The sequence below is a fragment of the Mytilus galloprovincialis genome, chromosome 11, assembly GCF_965363235.1.
Source record: "Mytilus galloprovincialis chromosome 11, xbMytGall1.hap1.1, whole genome shotgun sequence".
NCBI lineage: Eukaryota > Metazoa > Mollusca > Bivalvia > Mytilida > Mytilidae > Mytilus > Mytilus galloprovincialis.
The window spans coordinates 31425324-31438706 of NC_134848.1; the positions used below are offsets into that span (position 1 = coordinate 31425324).

Sequence of the window (13383 nt, forward strand, 5' to 3'; positions counted from 1 at the left end):
GGGACTGACGGACAGACGGACGGACGGAGGGACAGACGGATTGACAGACATGCAGAGTTAAAAAAGAAGAGGAGTATAATAATATATAAATAAATGACAATTTACAGATTTTCAGATGGTGGTTTATGGCCTGCTCTGAGTCCATATTTTGCATCTTCGCTAGCCAAGGGTTACGATCCACTCCCGCTCTCTTCACCCTTGGCAGATTGAGCCAACATTTGTGATATCAATGTTGCGCCATCTATCGGAAGTTTAAAGTCACGCCCATTCCGAATAAATTATTCTTGACCAATGGTAGCACTTGAAATTTTCAATTTGGAGATAAAAACACGGTAGCGTCTAGATTCTAACCACTTGGTAAAGCCGGAAACGAAAATATATGTCAATATTCATGCATTTGTGCATGAAACATACACAGAAACTTCTATTAGTTGATTAAAAACATGCAAGTTGTCACTAAATATAGTCCTATGTTTAGTGATGTAAAGACTTGTTGCACAATAAACACGTGGCAATTGTTTACAAACACTTTCAACATTTACACGTGATCATGTTATAGGCGCTTTTTGATTGGATGCAGCGAGTATCTACTGCAACCAATAAAAATCCTTACCTTGTGTCTCCGAAATATTATCTCAATCCGCCAAGGGTGAAGAGAGCGGGAGTGGATCGTAACCCTTGGCTAGCGAAGATGATATTTTGGAGAGGGTCCATTTTAATTTTTTTTGGCCTTTTCTGTTGCCAGCTGTTTTTGCTCAGCACTAGCTCCTCTCCACACCTCTGCTGCTTTTCTAAGGTATTCGCTACCAGTCATGTTACCTTAAAAAAAAGTATTTTTAATTCCTGAAAATTTATTTCTCATATCATAAATCATGCAACAAAATAAATATTATAGTTTTCGACAAAGTAAACAGCTGCTTTTAAAAAAGATCAAATGATAGTTAAAATACTACTGTGTTTTATAATTGATACAAATAATGATGGACAAAATAAGGTGATTGATCTTTATCACAAGACTGCTATTTTCAGTATATTTTTTCTTTATTCTAAAATTTTCATTGAAGAGAACTTGTTTTTTTTATGTGCACTTACTAAAACAGGGACAACATTAAGGAGTGGTTGTACTTAGTCTGTTAGTTCAGAAGTTAGTATATGTATATATAAAAAAAAACATATTGTTAAGATGTTTACCTCTTGGGATATCCCCAGTTACAATATTGTAAGCTGAAGGCCCCCTCTTATTTGCTGTTTTCTTTTTAGAGTAATCTATAGTACCCACAGATCTTTCTCTAGCATTTGTATTTCCAATCCACATCTATAGGTTAAAATTGAATAAAAATCATGTTGGCTACTTTACAAATTTGATTAATACAAATATACTGTATATATATAATATATAATGACTCTAAATAACAGTCCAACAATGTTAGATCTGTAAATTTGCGTTAGCTTTCGGCTATTAAATGGCCCAAATGCTAACAGTTTTTTCAAAATGTAATTTTAACGTGCCAATTTGAATTTATTTTGAAATAAATTATAATGTACCAAGGAACTCTTTGATTTCTACTATATATATATATATATACAACTCGTCTAAACATCAACCCAACAATGTTAGATCTGTAAATTTGCTTTCGCAAATTTTTGGTTCTTCCCTCGCCGGGATTCGAACCCATGCTATTATATATATATTTTTATATATATATGGTAAATTTAAAAAATGATTTAATACAGGTGTATTTTAGATAATTTCTGGATAATTTTTCGGTTGACTTCATTAAATTTGGTCATTAAAATGTTCACCAATAAACTGTGACTTCACTTCAAAAGGTTTTATGGTCATCGCCGTTCACTGATCTACAGTTACTGAGTGTATGCTTCTCATGACAGAGAATCTTAATTTCTCCTTATCTTGACCTTTCAAAAGTAACAAAGCAGGTTTCTTGCAAGAGGCAGAAATTTCTTTCCAAAACATTAGCAGAAGCCTGTTGTTCAGTAGATGTCATTTATTGGTGTGGTTCATAGGTGTTTCTTGTTTTCAATATAGATAAGACTGTTGGTTTTCGTGTTTGAATTATTTTACACTGGACATTTTTGGGTTCTTTCTAGCTTGCTGTTCGATGTGAGCCAAGGCTCCATGTTGAAGGTCGTACACTGACCTATAGTTACTTTAAATACATTGTGACTTGAATGGAGAGTTGTCTCACTGGCACTCATACCACATCTGTTTATTTATAATGATTACCTGATTCACCACTTGTTTTAAAGGGTCTGTGTTTACCTTGACTCTATCAATTGAACAATCCAATTTCTCCGCCATTCCTTTAATTTTTGGAATGCACAGTTTACTGGTGGATCGCATACCATTTTCCCACTCCAGTGTTAGAGTATTTTGCTCCTCTGGAGAGAAATCCACTCTTCTTTTCTGCTGCTCAAAGAAAATTACATTATGTCTAATGATTGATAATTTAGTCTTAGATGCATGATTTTTTATTAGTTGTTATTAGCTTTGAACTAGCTGTCAGTAACAACAAGTACTCTCAGATCTATACTAATAGTCTTTTTGTCGTTAGGATGTATATGCGCTGAGCCACTCTGTTTTTGTAAGATGTATTTGTATTTGTATCGATCTGATGAGTAAAGCCCTTTTCAACCGATTTTTATAGATTGTTCCTATGTTATACCACTGTTCCGGGTAAGGGTAGGGTAGGGATCCCGCTAACATGTTTAACACCACCACATTATGTATGTATGTGCCTGTCCCAAGTCAGGAGCCTGTAATTCAGTGGTTGTTGTTTGTTGCTGTGTTATATATTTGTTTTTCATTCATTTGTTTGTACATTAATAAGGCCGTTAGTTTTCTCGTTTGAATTGTTTTACATTTGTCATTTCGGGCCTTTTATAGCGCTATATGCGGTATGGACTTTGCTCATTGTAGAAGGCCGTACGGTGACCTAATGTTGTTAATTTCTGTGTCATTATGTCTCTTGTGAAGAGTTGTCTCATTGGCAATTACACCAAATCTTCTTTTTTATATTGTACTATAATTCATCATGCGGAACTCACATACCAAAAATTAGCCCAATAATATCTAAAAGAGGTTTTGAAAAATACTCTGTACAATTGTTTGATGTGGAATGACAGAGTGAGGGACAAGGGTAACACTATATTTTATGGCCTGACCACTTATCGCTTTGGCCGCGAAGTTAATGTGCACAAATGTAACGTTATATGCAGCATTAATTTTACAACTTTGCAAAAGACATTGAAAACATTTTCGCGTGAACGTTCACTCCTTCACTGTGACGTCATTTAACGTTGTTTTATAACACAAAGATCAAAAACATCAAGTAAGGAAAAAAACAGTCCGGAGACAAATAAATTTGACTACATTTATCATTTATATTAAGAAAATATGTTAAATTTATGTATGGACACATATGTCCTTCCCGTGGCGTGCAGACAATGGACACATATGTCCTTCCCGCAGCCAAAGGGTTAACGAAAAAAGTAGCAGAATTAATGGAGAAAAAAAAAATAATCAAAAGAATATCAAATGGTTTTCCACAGAAAGGTGGAACGACCAAATTACAAATACCATCAAAACTAACTCAATATTCTAATTACGATACCGTAAAATTAAAACTACATATCTTTGTATAATAACTGAGTAGGATCTGTCCAATAACCAGGCATATTATTTGAAAACTATTTGTTGAACTGGTCTACAGAACTGTTAGTGGCATATGTTCAATGATGTGATCTCTATGTGGCCAAATGACAAGTGAACATAGTTGGTGAAATATATAGCTTATCCAGTTCAAAAATATGACACTGCAATCCCGTGTTGATGAATTGAATAAATTTGCAATGTGTGAAAAGTCAATTTGATCATCACCTTAAAGCAGTTGGTCTTTGGTTCTTAACTGCTTAGATCCACTTATACCTTTTGTCCATTTTATAATGTACTCTCACTTTCTAGGCACAAGAAATTTTAATATTTCTTCAAACCGATCTTTGGAAAATCGAGTGTAGTACTGGTACTCTTTAGTATTTAACTTTTCACAACCAAAGGTTTTTTCTATTATAATACTTTTTTCTTTTTTATACAACTTGAAAGTTACTGCTGCAAATTTACATTTTCTAGCACACGCTTGGCATAGTTTTCAGTCAGTGCTTTGTTTTCTGCAACCATAGCTCACATATCTAGATTTCTACACCTGTAAAAAAAAAACACTTATATTTTCAATTTAAATATTGTAAAAATCTGTTTGCAGTAAAATGTATCTCAGATATTTACCGTAATATTCAACTTTTTGACAGAGTATACTCTAATGGATCAATCAGATTTTAGTACTTGTAAATCATATAAGAATTATTCATATGTATTGTTATGATTAAATTGTGCTATGTATTATAAACAATGTTGAATTATCCTTATTAATATTACATTGCAACAACCATTAATTACACCGATATTCCAACCAAGAGAAGAAAATTCCGACATATGTGGGGATATTGTGTTTCCAAAACCACTACCGCAATGCATAGATATGTCAGCAATGAACCAAATGAAAACTGAATGGATTGCTTCAAATATCACCAAAACAGAAGCCATTACTATAGAAAAGTAAACAAGAAAACAGTCAAATTCAGCAGCATGGTTTCTACATAGAGAAAACCGCATTACAGCTTCAAACGTTGGTGCTGTAATGTAAAGAAAGAAAGACATTAATGATAAATTTTTGCAAATACTTTTCAAAGAAAACAATTTACATCACTAGCAACCTCATATGGAACATCAAATGAAACTAAGCAAATGTATATTAAACTATCAGGAAATCATATTCATGATATAGGACTTGTTCAACCAGATCTTCCTTTTATTGGTTCAACCCCAGATGCAGTCGTATGTGACAAAACTGAAACTGGAATTGTCGAAATTAAATGCCCATATTCAGTAAGGAATATGACATTGAAGGAAGCGTGTGATGAAAGAGATGATTTATTTTAGAAGCCAAATGCCAGTGGTGATTCTTTCACATTAATTCAGTATCATGAACACTGGTTTCAAGTGCAAGGACAACTTTTCACCAGAGGTGCACTTTTTTGTGACTTTGTTACATATACAAAACAGGACATTGGCATAGAAAGAATCTACCCTCATGAAATCACCATGAAATCCTTAGTGGATAAACTGTCAAAATTTTATATACAACATCCAAGCCCTTGATAGAGGGTTACTGCTCACAAGGAAGCTATTAAACCAAGAGTTCCAAATGGTGAAGTTGAAATCATCCCTTCGTAATTTTTACGGACGCCATCACGAGTTGGTTGACCTTTATGGAATAACCGTTTCACAAATGATATCGGATATGTGCCTTACGTCGTAACTACAATCCTTCCCTTTCACGAATTTGACCTACCGAATTAGACTATTTACCGGATTTGTAATCACATAAGCAACACGACGTGTGCCGCATGTGGAGCAGGATCTGCTTACCCTTCCGGATCACATGAGATCACCCCTAGTTTTTGGTGGGGTTCGTGTTTTGTTTATTCTTTAGTTTTCTATATTGTGTCATGTGTAGTACTATTGTTTTTCTTGTTGTCTTTTTCATTTTTAGCCACGGCGTTGTCAGATTGTTTTAGATTTATGAGTTTGACTGTCCCTTCCGTCCCTCTTTTACAAACAGGTCTAATTTTCATCCTACCGAAAGTTGTCAACAAATTAGACAAAATGCCTTGCTGTCAAATGAATATAATTATGGAAGTCATGATCATGAAGAAGTAATATTTATCACTGATTAACCAGAAAAATGCTACAACAGTAAAGTACTGAACAAAAGCCATAATATCAATTCTGACACAGATATTTCAAGTCCTAATGATGATTTACCAACTCTAAAATATAGAGTTCGACACCCTACCCAGAGCAGTCAATCTCCAAAAAAAGAAACCATTGTTATAACGAACTCGCCAGAAAAAGACAAGTACAAATGCATTTCAAGCTCATCTAATGATGAACCAGTGACGAAAAGGCCACGATACAAACCTAACTCGGGACACGATTTAGATGATGGAGACCGTAACCGAAGTAGTAGATAAACTACTATGGAATATAGATGGTAACTGCATTTTCAAAATTGAGTATAATAAAACAGACGGCTAAACAATGAAATGATCAAAAGATGGGAGACCATGGGAAAGAAAAGAGGTAAAAGACTTAGCAAAAGTCTTACAGATACCAGAAAAGCTAGACACCTAAAGCAAAAAAATCTTAACTCTGAACCTCTTTCAATTAAATTAGGAAACCTTCAGGTTTAAATCAATACGAAGATCCGTATCTATTATTTGAGTATATATAAAAAATATTTAAATTATGAGTGTAAATTAGGACATACCTTAATATAAGCAGATATTGAATAAATGCCAATGAGACAATTCTCCATAAGGGATTAAAGGACATAAATATATTTCACCTTAAAACCTTCAATAATGAGCAAAATCTTAATGATAATGATATTGTCTATTGTCTTATAATATTACTCTGTATAATTGGGTTGCGTTGAAGAAATTCAATTTCATTAATATATGCATTTATCTAACTTTTTTACACTTATTTTGAGATTGTTTACGCATGTGCTTGTCATTTTCAGTTTTCCAAAGAAAAATAATATCATAAATATTCATAAAAGAAAGAATTGCATTATATATTTTTAGAACAATATAACTGTTCTAAAAAGTTTATAAACTAGTACATTTAGCATAATGAATCTTTAGGAGATATCCAAATGTTAGAGAAATATAGGGTGATTGCAGGAGGAGATCAGTTGATCAAAGTGAGGTTTGCAGTAGCGATCAATCTTAGACTGATGTTTCCTACTATAACAGGAAGATAAGAGCATGTCCAACCAGTTGTATGTGAACTGTGGTATTTAAAACAGAATTATCTTGAGGTTAGTCCTGCCTTCAAGTTTAAATAGTGCATGTTATATTAACCAAAAATCAGTATTTTTTTTTAAAGAAATGTACAACAATATGCTTCACTTGAGTGTAGCTCATTTTAAGTTTCGTGACAATCAAAAACTATGCTCTCCTGAATAAAAAAAAAAGATGATCTTGATGCAATAATACACATGACGATCTCACAATGGGTAGGTTTTCTTATTTTATGCTTTAACTGTAAACCAAATCTAATTGAATTACAGGGTAAAATTGCAAGGAGCAATCCTTATCATCTGATATGTTATTTACCATTGATGCATGCATTTCCTTTCTTGTTATTGTTTTTAACCAATGCATTGACATTGAAAGGATATCAACATTCTGAACATATTTGCACATGTTATATTATTCACACTCAAAGAAGTTATTAAGATCTTAAAAGAAGCGAACACGTTCTGTGTTACTTTCAGGTTTCTTCACCTAATATACAATTAAACCTAATGCCAGATTTTCTCTAAACGCATTGGTTTCACAGTTATTAGCCAAAATCTACATTTTACCCGTATGTTCCATTTTTAGCCATTGTGGCCATCTCGGTTGTTTGGCTGGGTCACATAATTTTTTTAATTAGATACCCCAATGATGATTGTGGCTAAGTTTGGTTAAATTTGGCCCAGAAGTTTCTGAGAAGATTTTTGTGAAAGTTTATGGACGCCGGACGCCAAGCGAGGAGAAAAGCTCACTTGACCTTTTAGGTCAGGTGATCTAAAAAGACGTTTTTAAACAAGGTAACAATGACATATGGTTGCCATAATAGCTGTATCATTAACATTTTAACATGAACAATTGTAATTTTATATCAAAGCAAAATTAATTGTTCGACTTTCATTCATACATCCTTTGGCAAAATACAAGTTCTAAAATGACACAATATATATTTATTTACATAAAAATAAAATTTAGTATACGACTCTTAAAGGGATAATTCGCGATTTTTACCTTCCCATCTTATTATGTTCATAATACCATAAAAAAACATATTCACCAAGTTTTATTTTGTTATGAAATCTAATAAAGAAGAAAATTGTGGATTATTAATTTTATTTTTTGAAACTTCCTGACTTATGTGACGTAGTTTAAGTCTTTGATGCATGCCGGGAGTGAAAATATCTCATTAATAACGCGATTTAAAGCGCATCGACGACTTTTGGTGAAGCTATTAACCGACGAAAAATAAGTGATAGCCATGCAACTTTTGAAATTAGATCGTGTGGATTTTTTAAAACGAATTTTAATAATGAAAGTAAATCATACAATTGAACATTTAATGATTTTTTTTCTAAAAATACTTTAAATTGATTGATTGATTGTTGGTTACTAAACGTCCAGTGGCAAATATTTCATGCATATTCAGGACGAGCATAAGTTAACAATAAATACAATAGGTAGGTTGTTGTAATAGAGGCCATCTAGGATGATGGTCGGGGAAATTTGGACTGCCACTGAAAAATGAGGGTATATTGGATAGGGACAGACATTTTGCCTTGCAACAGGCCACCTACGGACCTCTCAAAAGAGTTGTTGCAGGGGTTCTTAACGTGCAAAGAGCGTGGCACTCTCTTTACACGAGGCATCGGATTTAACGTCCCCCTTCTGACCGGACGTGACTGCGAACTTGATACATCCCGCACAGCCAAACGGACACCCCACTTCGGCAAGCGTTTTACTGCCGGTCGGGAGAAGACCAAGTGACCATATTTCTATACCCCAGTCACCCTTGGGGGTACGACCTATATGGGACCCTATGACCGCCAAAGAATGAAATGTACCTTTTTGCAATGTTCAAATTAGAAACTTCGCTGTGTATGTGAAACATTGGAGTGAAATACATGTGGAAAAGTTCGCGGTATGTGCGTGCGTAGCATACCTTCTCTATTTCCCAGATGCAAACTTTGTCTATACTGTTCATCATGTACCTGACATGACAATTAAATTATATAGTTCGAAATAAAGTCAATTATGTCTTCAGAATGGTTTAAAATAGAAACAGCACCTGTAAACAAATTGTTGAACCTATTCCCCCTGTAATTTATAATCATGGAAGATTTTTGTTTTAGAGCTAAATGAGCAAGCCACTCCTGTCTTGCACCGTTCTTCTCGTCACCCCTTGGACCTAAAACTTCTGAAGCCATACGAATTAATCTGATGGATGATGGCTCAGAATTGTGTTTGAAACGAGAAAATTTTGGCAATGAATCTCTTCCAATAGGTGGATTTTGTTTTGCTAATTCTTTAAGTGATTTTGTTATTTCATTGTGGAAGCATAAAAGTACATGTGCACTGCAATAAAAGAAATTAAGTTTTGATATGTCGTTCTCATTTAAATCTTCTGTTAATTTTAACTTTCTCCATTCATCAATAATTTCATTTGTTTTTTTCATCACGCTTGAACGATCACTCATCATAGCTGTAAGTTGCAACAATAATTTATTAATAGATATGCTTTGAAGATCAGCAAACTCATTTAAAGAGTCTTTTTTTTTTTTTTTCAACAACAGTATTGCTCGCTGTTAACAATTACTCCACTGACACAGCTATCTCAGTGAAGGTCCCTGTTTCATTAGTACCAGAAGTTCAGGGATTCTTCAGGTAGATAAACTGCATATTGTTAGTCGTTTACAAAATATTATAAATATTACATCAATATAGATAAATAATGCTATTCTAATTATATTAAAGTATTTATATTATATAGTCTTATTTTCGGAAAATTTTCATAGTTCATCCGAGTTTGGGATGACTTCTATCAGTTTCCATGTGTTTCCGGATAACGGTTTTTTCAATCAATATCGAAAAAGATTGTAATTATCTTTGATCTACATCATTATTCAGGTAAGACAGCTATAATTTGAAAGAATAATAGTCGTACGGTAATCAAAGAACAACTATGCTGTTTTTTGGTGTTTTTTTTTTGTAATGTATAATGCCTCGTACCAGATTATAATATAAATATTGTAATTAATGTCTATCAAGCATCATAAATAAATACAAAATTAGATAATAAATTAATTAATACACAATGATAACTTTACCAACCATGTTATCAGTTCAAACAATTCAAATACACTTAAATAATTTTCCTAATATTCCTTTTCTTTCATGGTTAAAAAAATTGTTTTGTAGAACGAGCCTATTTCTAAACTCAGTTTTAAAAACAGAAAATACATTTATCTTCTTTGTTCTAAACTCTGACAAATAGTGTATTTTGTGAATTGAAAATATAATAACTGTAAGAAAAAAATTAATATCATAATATTCTATATCATTTATTTTGTAACCCCAAATCAAATTTTTTAGTGTTAACATGTGTTTTCCAAGTTTAACTTTTTCTAACAGATTAAATATGTCTTTCCAAAATTTATCAAGAAAGTGGCATGTAATAAAAAAGTGTTCATAATCTTCTGTAATATTACAGTGATTACAGTTTGAGTTTTGGCATATTTTCCATTGTTTTAATAAAACTTTGTTTGGAGTCTTTAATTGTTTGAGCAACAGTATCTGAATCCTCCCTTGCCACTGATTTATATCCTAATGATATGTACCGGATTTTGTATGTACTCCTAAATCTATTATTTTTATTCCTTCACGACCATTGCCATCTGAGAAAATGTCAAATTGCTGACAGTTAGCCAATGTTTCACTCACACGATGTTTAGCTAAAACATGTCCTTCATCACATATATTTGAAATTGTCGATCTTCATGGCAAATCTGATGGTACAGAGTCGAACAAGTTGTTGCTTACAATATTTATAACATTATAAATTTTGTTTGCAGAAATATCACTGCCATGGAGATCCATAATGCATGTTCGCATGCTATCAGAGTATCTGAAACCTTCCTTTGTCATGTTTGTAGATACTTTTTTATTTTGATTTTCTGCCTGAATTATATCTAACTGATCATTTGCAACACTTAACTCTCTATTTAGATTTAATGTTTCAAATTTTTGATATTAAATTTCTTCGCATGAGATAATCGGTTTGACAATCTGTGAATTTTTATTTTTTTTTTCATTCTTTTTTTTGGCAAAATCTAATTCAATAGCTCTTATTCTTGCTTTTAGACCACTGTTTTCTCTGTTTAAAGCTTTATTCTTCTCTATTATTTTTCTTTCTTTCTTTTCAAGCTTTTTCTGTTTTCGCCTTAATCTCTTACAGAAATTTTCCTTTTTCAAAGAGGTCAAATTTTCTATTAAAGATTTATTTTCTTCTTTTAAGTTTACATTTGCCTCCTTTGTCAACCTTATTTTTTTAAGTTCCTGGTTTCTTTTCACTGATTCAGATTCATTATTCCTGATGTTTTTCTTTTGATCAACAATTTGTTCCTTTAACACTTCATTTTCAAAACACAACTCAGTCAAAACTTCTCTTTGATTTGCTACAAGTTTTAAACAATGCCTTTTTAATGATCTATCATTTTTCTGCATATCTGTTTGTAATTTTGGTTGTAAAGTACTATTAAGAAACTTAAAGAATTTGGATGATTTAAAAGTGTCAAGATCTTCATTTTGTCTATTTTTCATGTAACTTTGAAAATTGTCATTAATTTTCTTGTATAAATATAGAACTTTATGTTTGTTCACAAGCATGCCTTCTGGCAACATATTGTTGGTCCATTCAGACACATCTGACCATGTATAGGAATACCGGTTTTTGAAAAGACAGATTTCATGGAAAGCTTTCACAGTTAAAAGAGTACTTGATAAATTTTCTGGTGGATGGAGCAGAGTTGACCGGCGTATACCTAATGCATCACATACATTTCCTATACTTTCATTATTAAAAGTTGTAGGCTTTTCTTGAGGAGTTAACTGATAAACAATATTCTTTAAATTTATGTTTTTATTCACATTGTTCATTACACTTCTGGTGATATTGGCCCATTTTTTTGGTACCGTAACAGCAGGCATGGCATAACGTAAAACATCTTCAAGGGTTGCATATATAGGACACTCCATTTCCTGCACCAATGTGAAAAGTAGGGCATATTGTACATTTGTGATTGACTGTATTCCTACAAAAGAAAACACATGTATATACATTGTAACAAGTATTAAATAAATCATCAGAAAATGCTAAAACAAAACAGCAGTTACCTGTATTGCATTATTTTATTAGTACAATTTTAAACCCATCTATTAAATAAGATCCAAATGACTTTTAAGATTTATATATTCAGAATTTATAAACAGTTTTTTTTGTTCCTTTCAATAATGTATTAAAATATGTATAATATCTGCACATTAATCCCCCAAAATTGTCTCTCTACACAGAGAAAAAAATAAATAAGGCTATGACTGACGACGGAAAAATAAACTATTTGTCTCAGAAGTTTTATCCCTCTCTCCTGCTGCACCCCCCCCCCCCCCTTCCCCCACCACCACCAAATAAACCTGGGGAAAAAACTAAGTCCAGACCTGTGGGAAATTTGAGCAGCACTTCCCCTACAATAGACAGTATCAGTTTCAACCCCACCCTATTTCACCCAGGCCAGAAGGAAGGAATATTGTTGCGAAAAAAAAAAATACAGGAGAAAGAATGGGGGGCAGGTCTCATTTATCAGACATGAGACCATCCAATTCTCTCTTTCTCAATATTTATTATCATTTCTTACATAAAAATATATAATCTTACCTGCTTTTATCTTTTTGTTGATCAAATCATGTAAAAATTCCTCATTCCAGTCACTCAAGTCCATTAATTGTCGACGTTCCATTTTTTATCTGTAAATTGTTGACGTTTGACGTAACGTTTACTTTTGTGGCGTCGTTAGTAACGGAAGAGTACAAAGGTCATGACCGGCAAAGGAGTCAGTTTCGTTAGTTTCGAACTCTCAACTGTATTTTGAAGAAAAAATTCTCAGCTTTCTAATGATACATTTTTCAAATATTAAACTAATTGGGAACCATTTGTAAAACTCAAGTTAAGACTTTAAATACATTTTTTAAAATTAAAGAAAAATATATTATCTAAATACGAAACTGCCGCTTTTAATTGGACCATAGAATATATGCAAATGGCGACTGGCTTATTTACTGGCGAAGCCATGAAATTCACCCTTTTAATCAACAAACGCAAATTTTTGAACGTGAATTCGGGAAGAAATTCAATACTCGCTGATCAGACCTTTTCAGATAAACAGGAAAATATGCAAAAAACTTCTTTTGCAACGAAATTTGGCAGAACTTATTAGTGGGTTACAGTTGTTTACAAAATATTGTTTACAGTTTGTGTTATATATGTGACCTTGTCAGGGACAAAGAATTCAGGATGTCAAATGACATTTTGGGTGGGAAATTAAAGTACAACATGAAGAGTGGTTTATCTGGACCTACAAATTACAAGGAAGTTATTTTGCCGAATATAAAACTGAC

General features: G+C 32.8%; 1 protein-coding gene, 1 long non-coding RNA gene and 1 pseudogene across 2 annotated transcripts; 1 reads left to right on the plus strand and 2 right to left on the minus strand.

Moving 5' to 3' along the window:
• Window positions 1–694: 694 nt before the first annotated feature.
• Window positions 695–2498, minus strand: LOC143051103 (uncharacterized). Its single transcript, XM_076224129.1, has 3 exons — window positions 2282–2498; window positions 1192–1315; window positions 695–819 (listed from the first exon to the last, which is right to left on the minus strand). Exons 1-3 carry the CDS (start codon window positions 2360–2362, stop codon window positions 716–718), a joined length of 309 nt encoding a protein of 102 aa, XP_076080244.1. The 5' UTR covers window positions 2363–2498; the 3' UTR covers window positions 695–715.
• Window positions 2499–4457: 1959 nt separating this feature from the next.
• LOC143050721 (uncharacterized) lies at window positions 4458–5233 on the plus strand (annotated as a pseudogene).
• A 6600-nt stretch (window positions 5234–11833) lies between these two features.
• LOC143051104 (uncharacterized) lies at window positions 11834–12759 on the minus strand. The gene is made up of 2 exons (XR_012970594.1): window positions 12644–12759; window positions 11834–12023 (listed from the first exon to the last, which is right to left on the minus strand). It is a non-coding gene; the product is annotated as an uncharacterized LOC143051104 (long non-coding RNA).
• Between the last annotated feature and the right edge of the window lie 624 nt (window positions 12760–13383).

What these genes read in the sequence shown, in the direction of transcription:
- LOC143051103 (XM_076224129.1), bottom strand. Translation starts at nt 2,362, where the DNA reads ATGCGATCCACCAGTAAACTGTGCATTCCAAAAATTAAAGGAATGGCG. An exon ending in GTTCAATTGATAGAGTCAAG is followed by an intron (nt 1,316 to 2,281) that starts GTAAACACAGAC and finishes TTTAACCTATAG; the next exon opens with ATGTGGATTGGAAATACAAA. An exon ending in AACTGGGGATATCCCAAGAG is followed by an intron (nt 820 to 1,191) that starts GTAAACATCTTA and finishes CTTTTTTTTAAG; the next exon opens with GTAACATGACTGGTAGCGAA.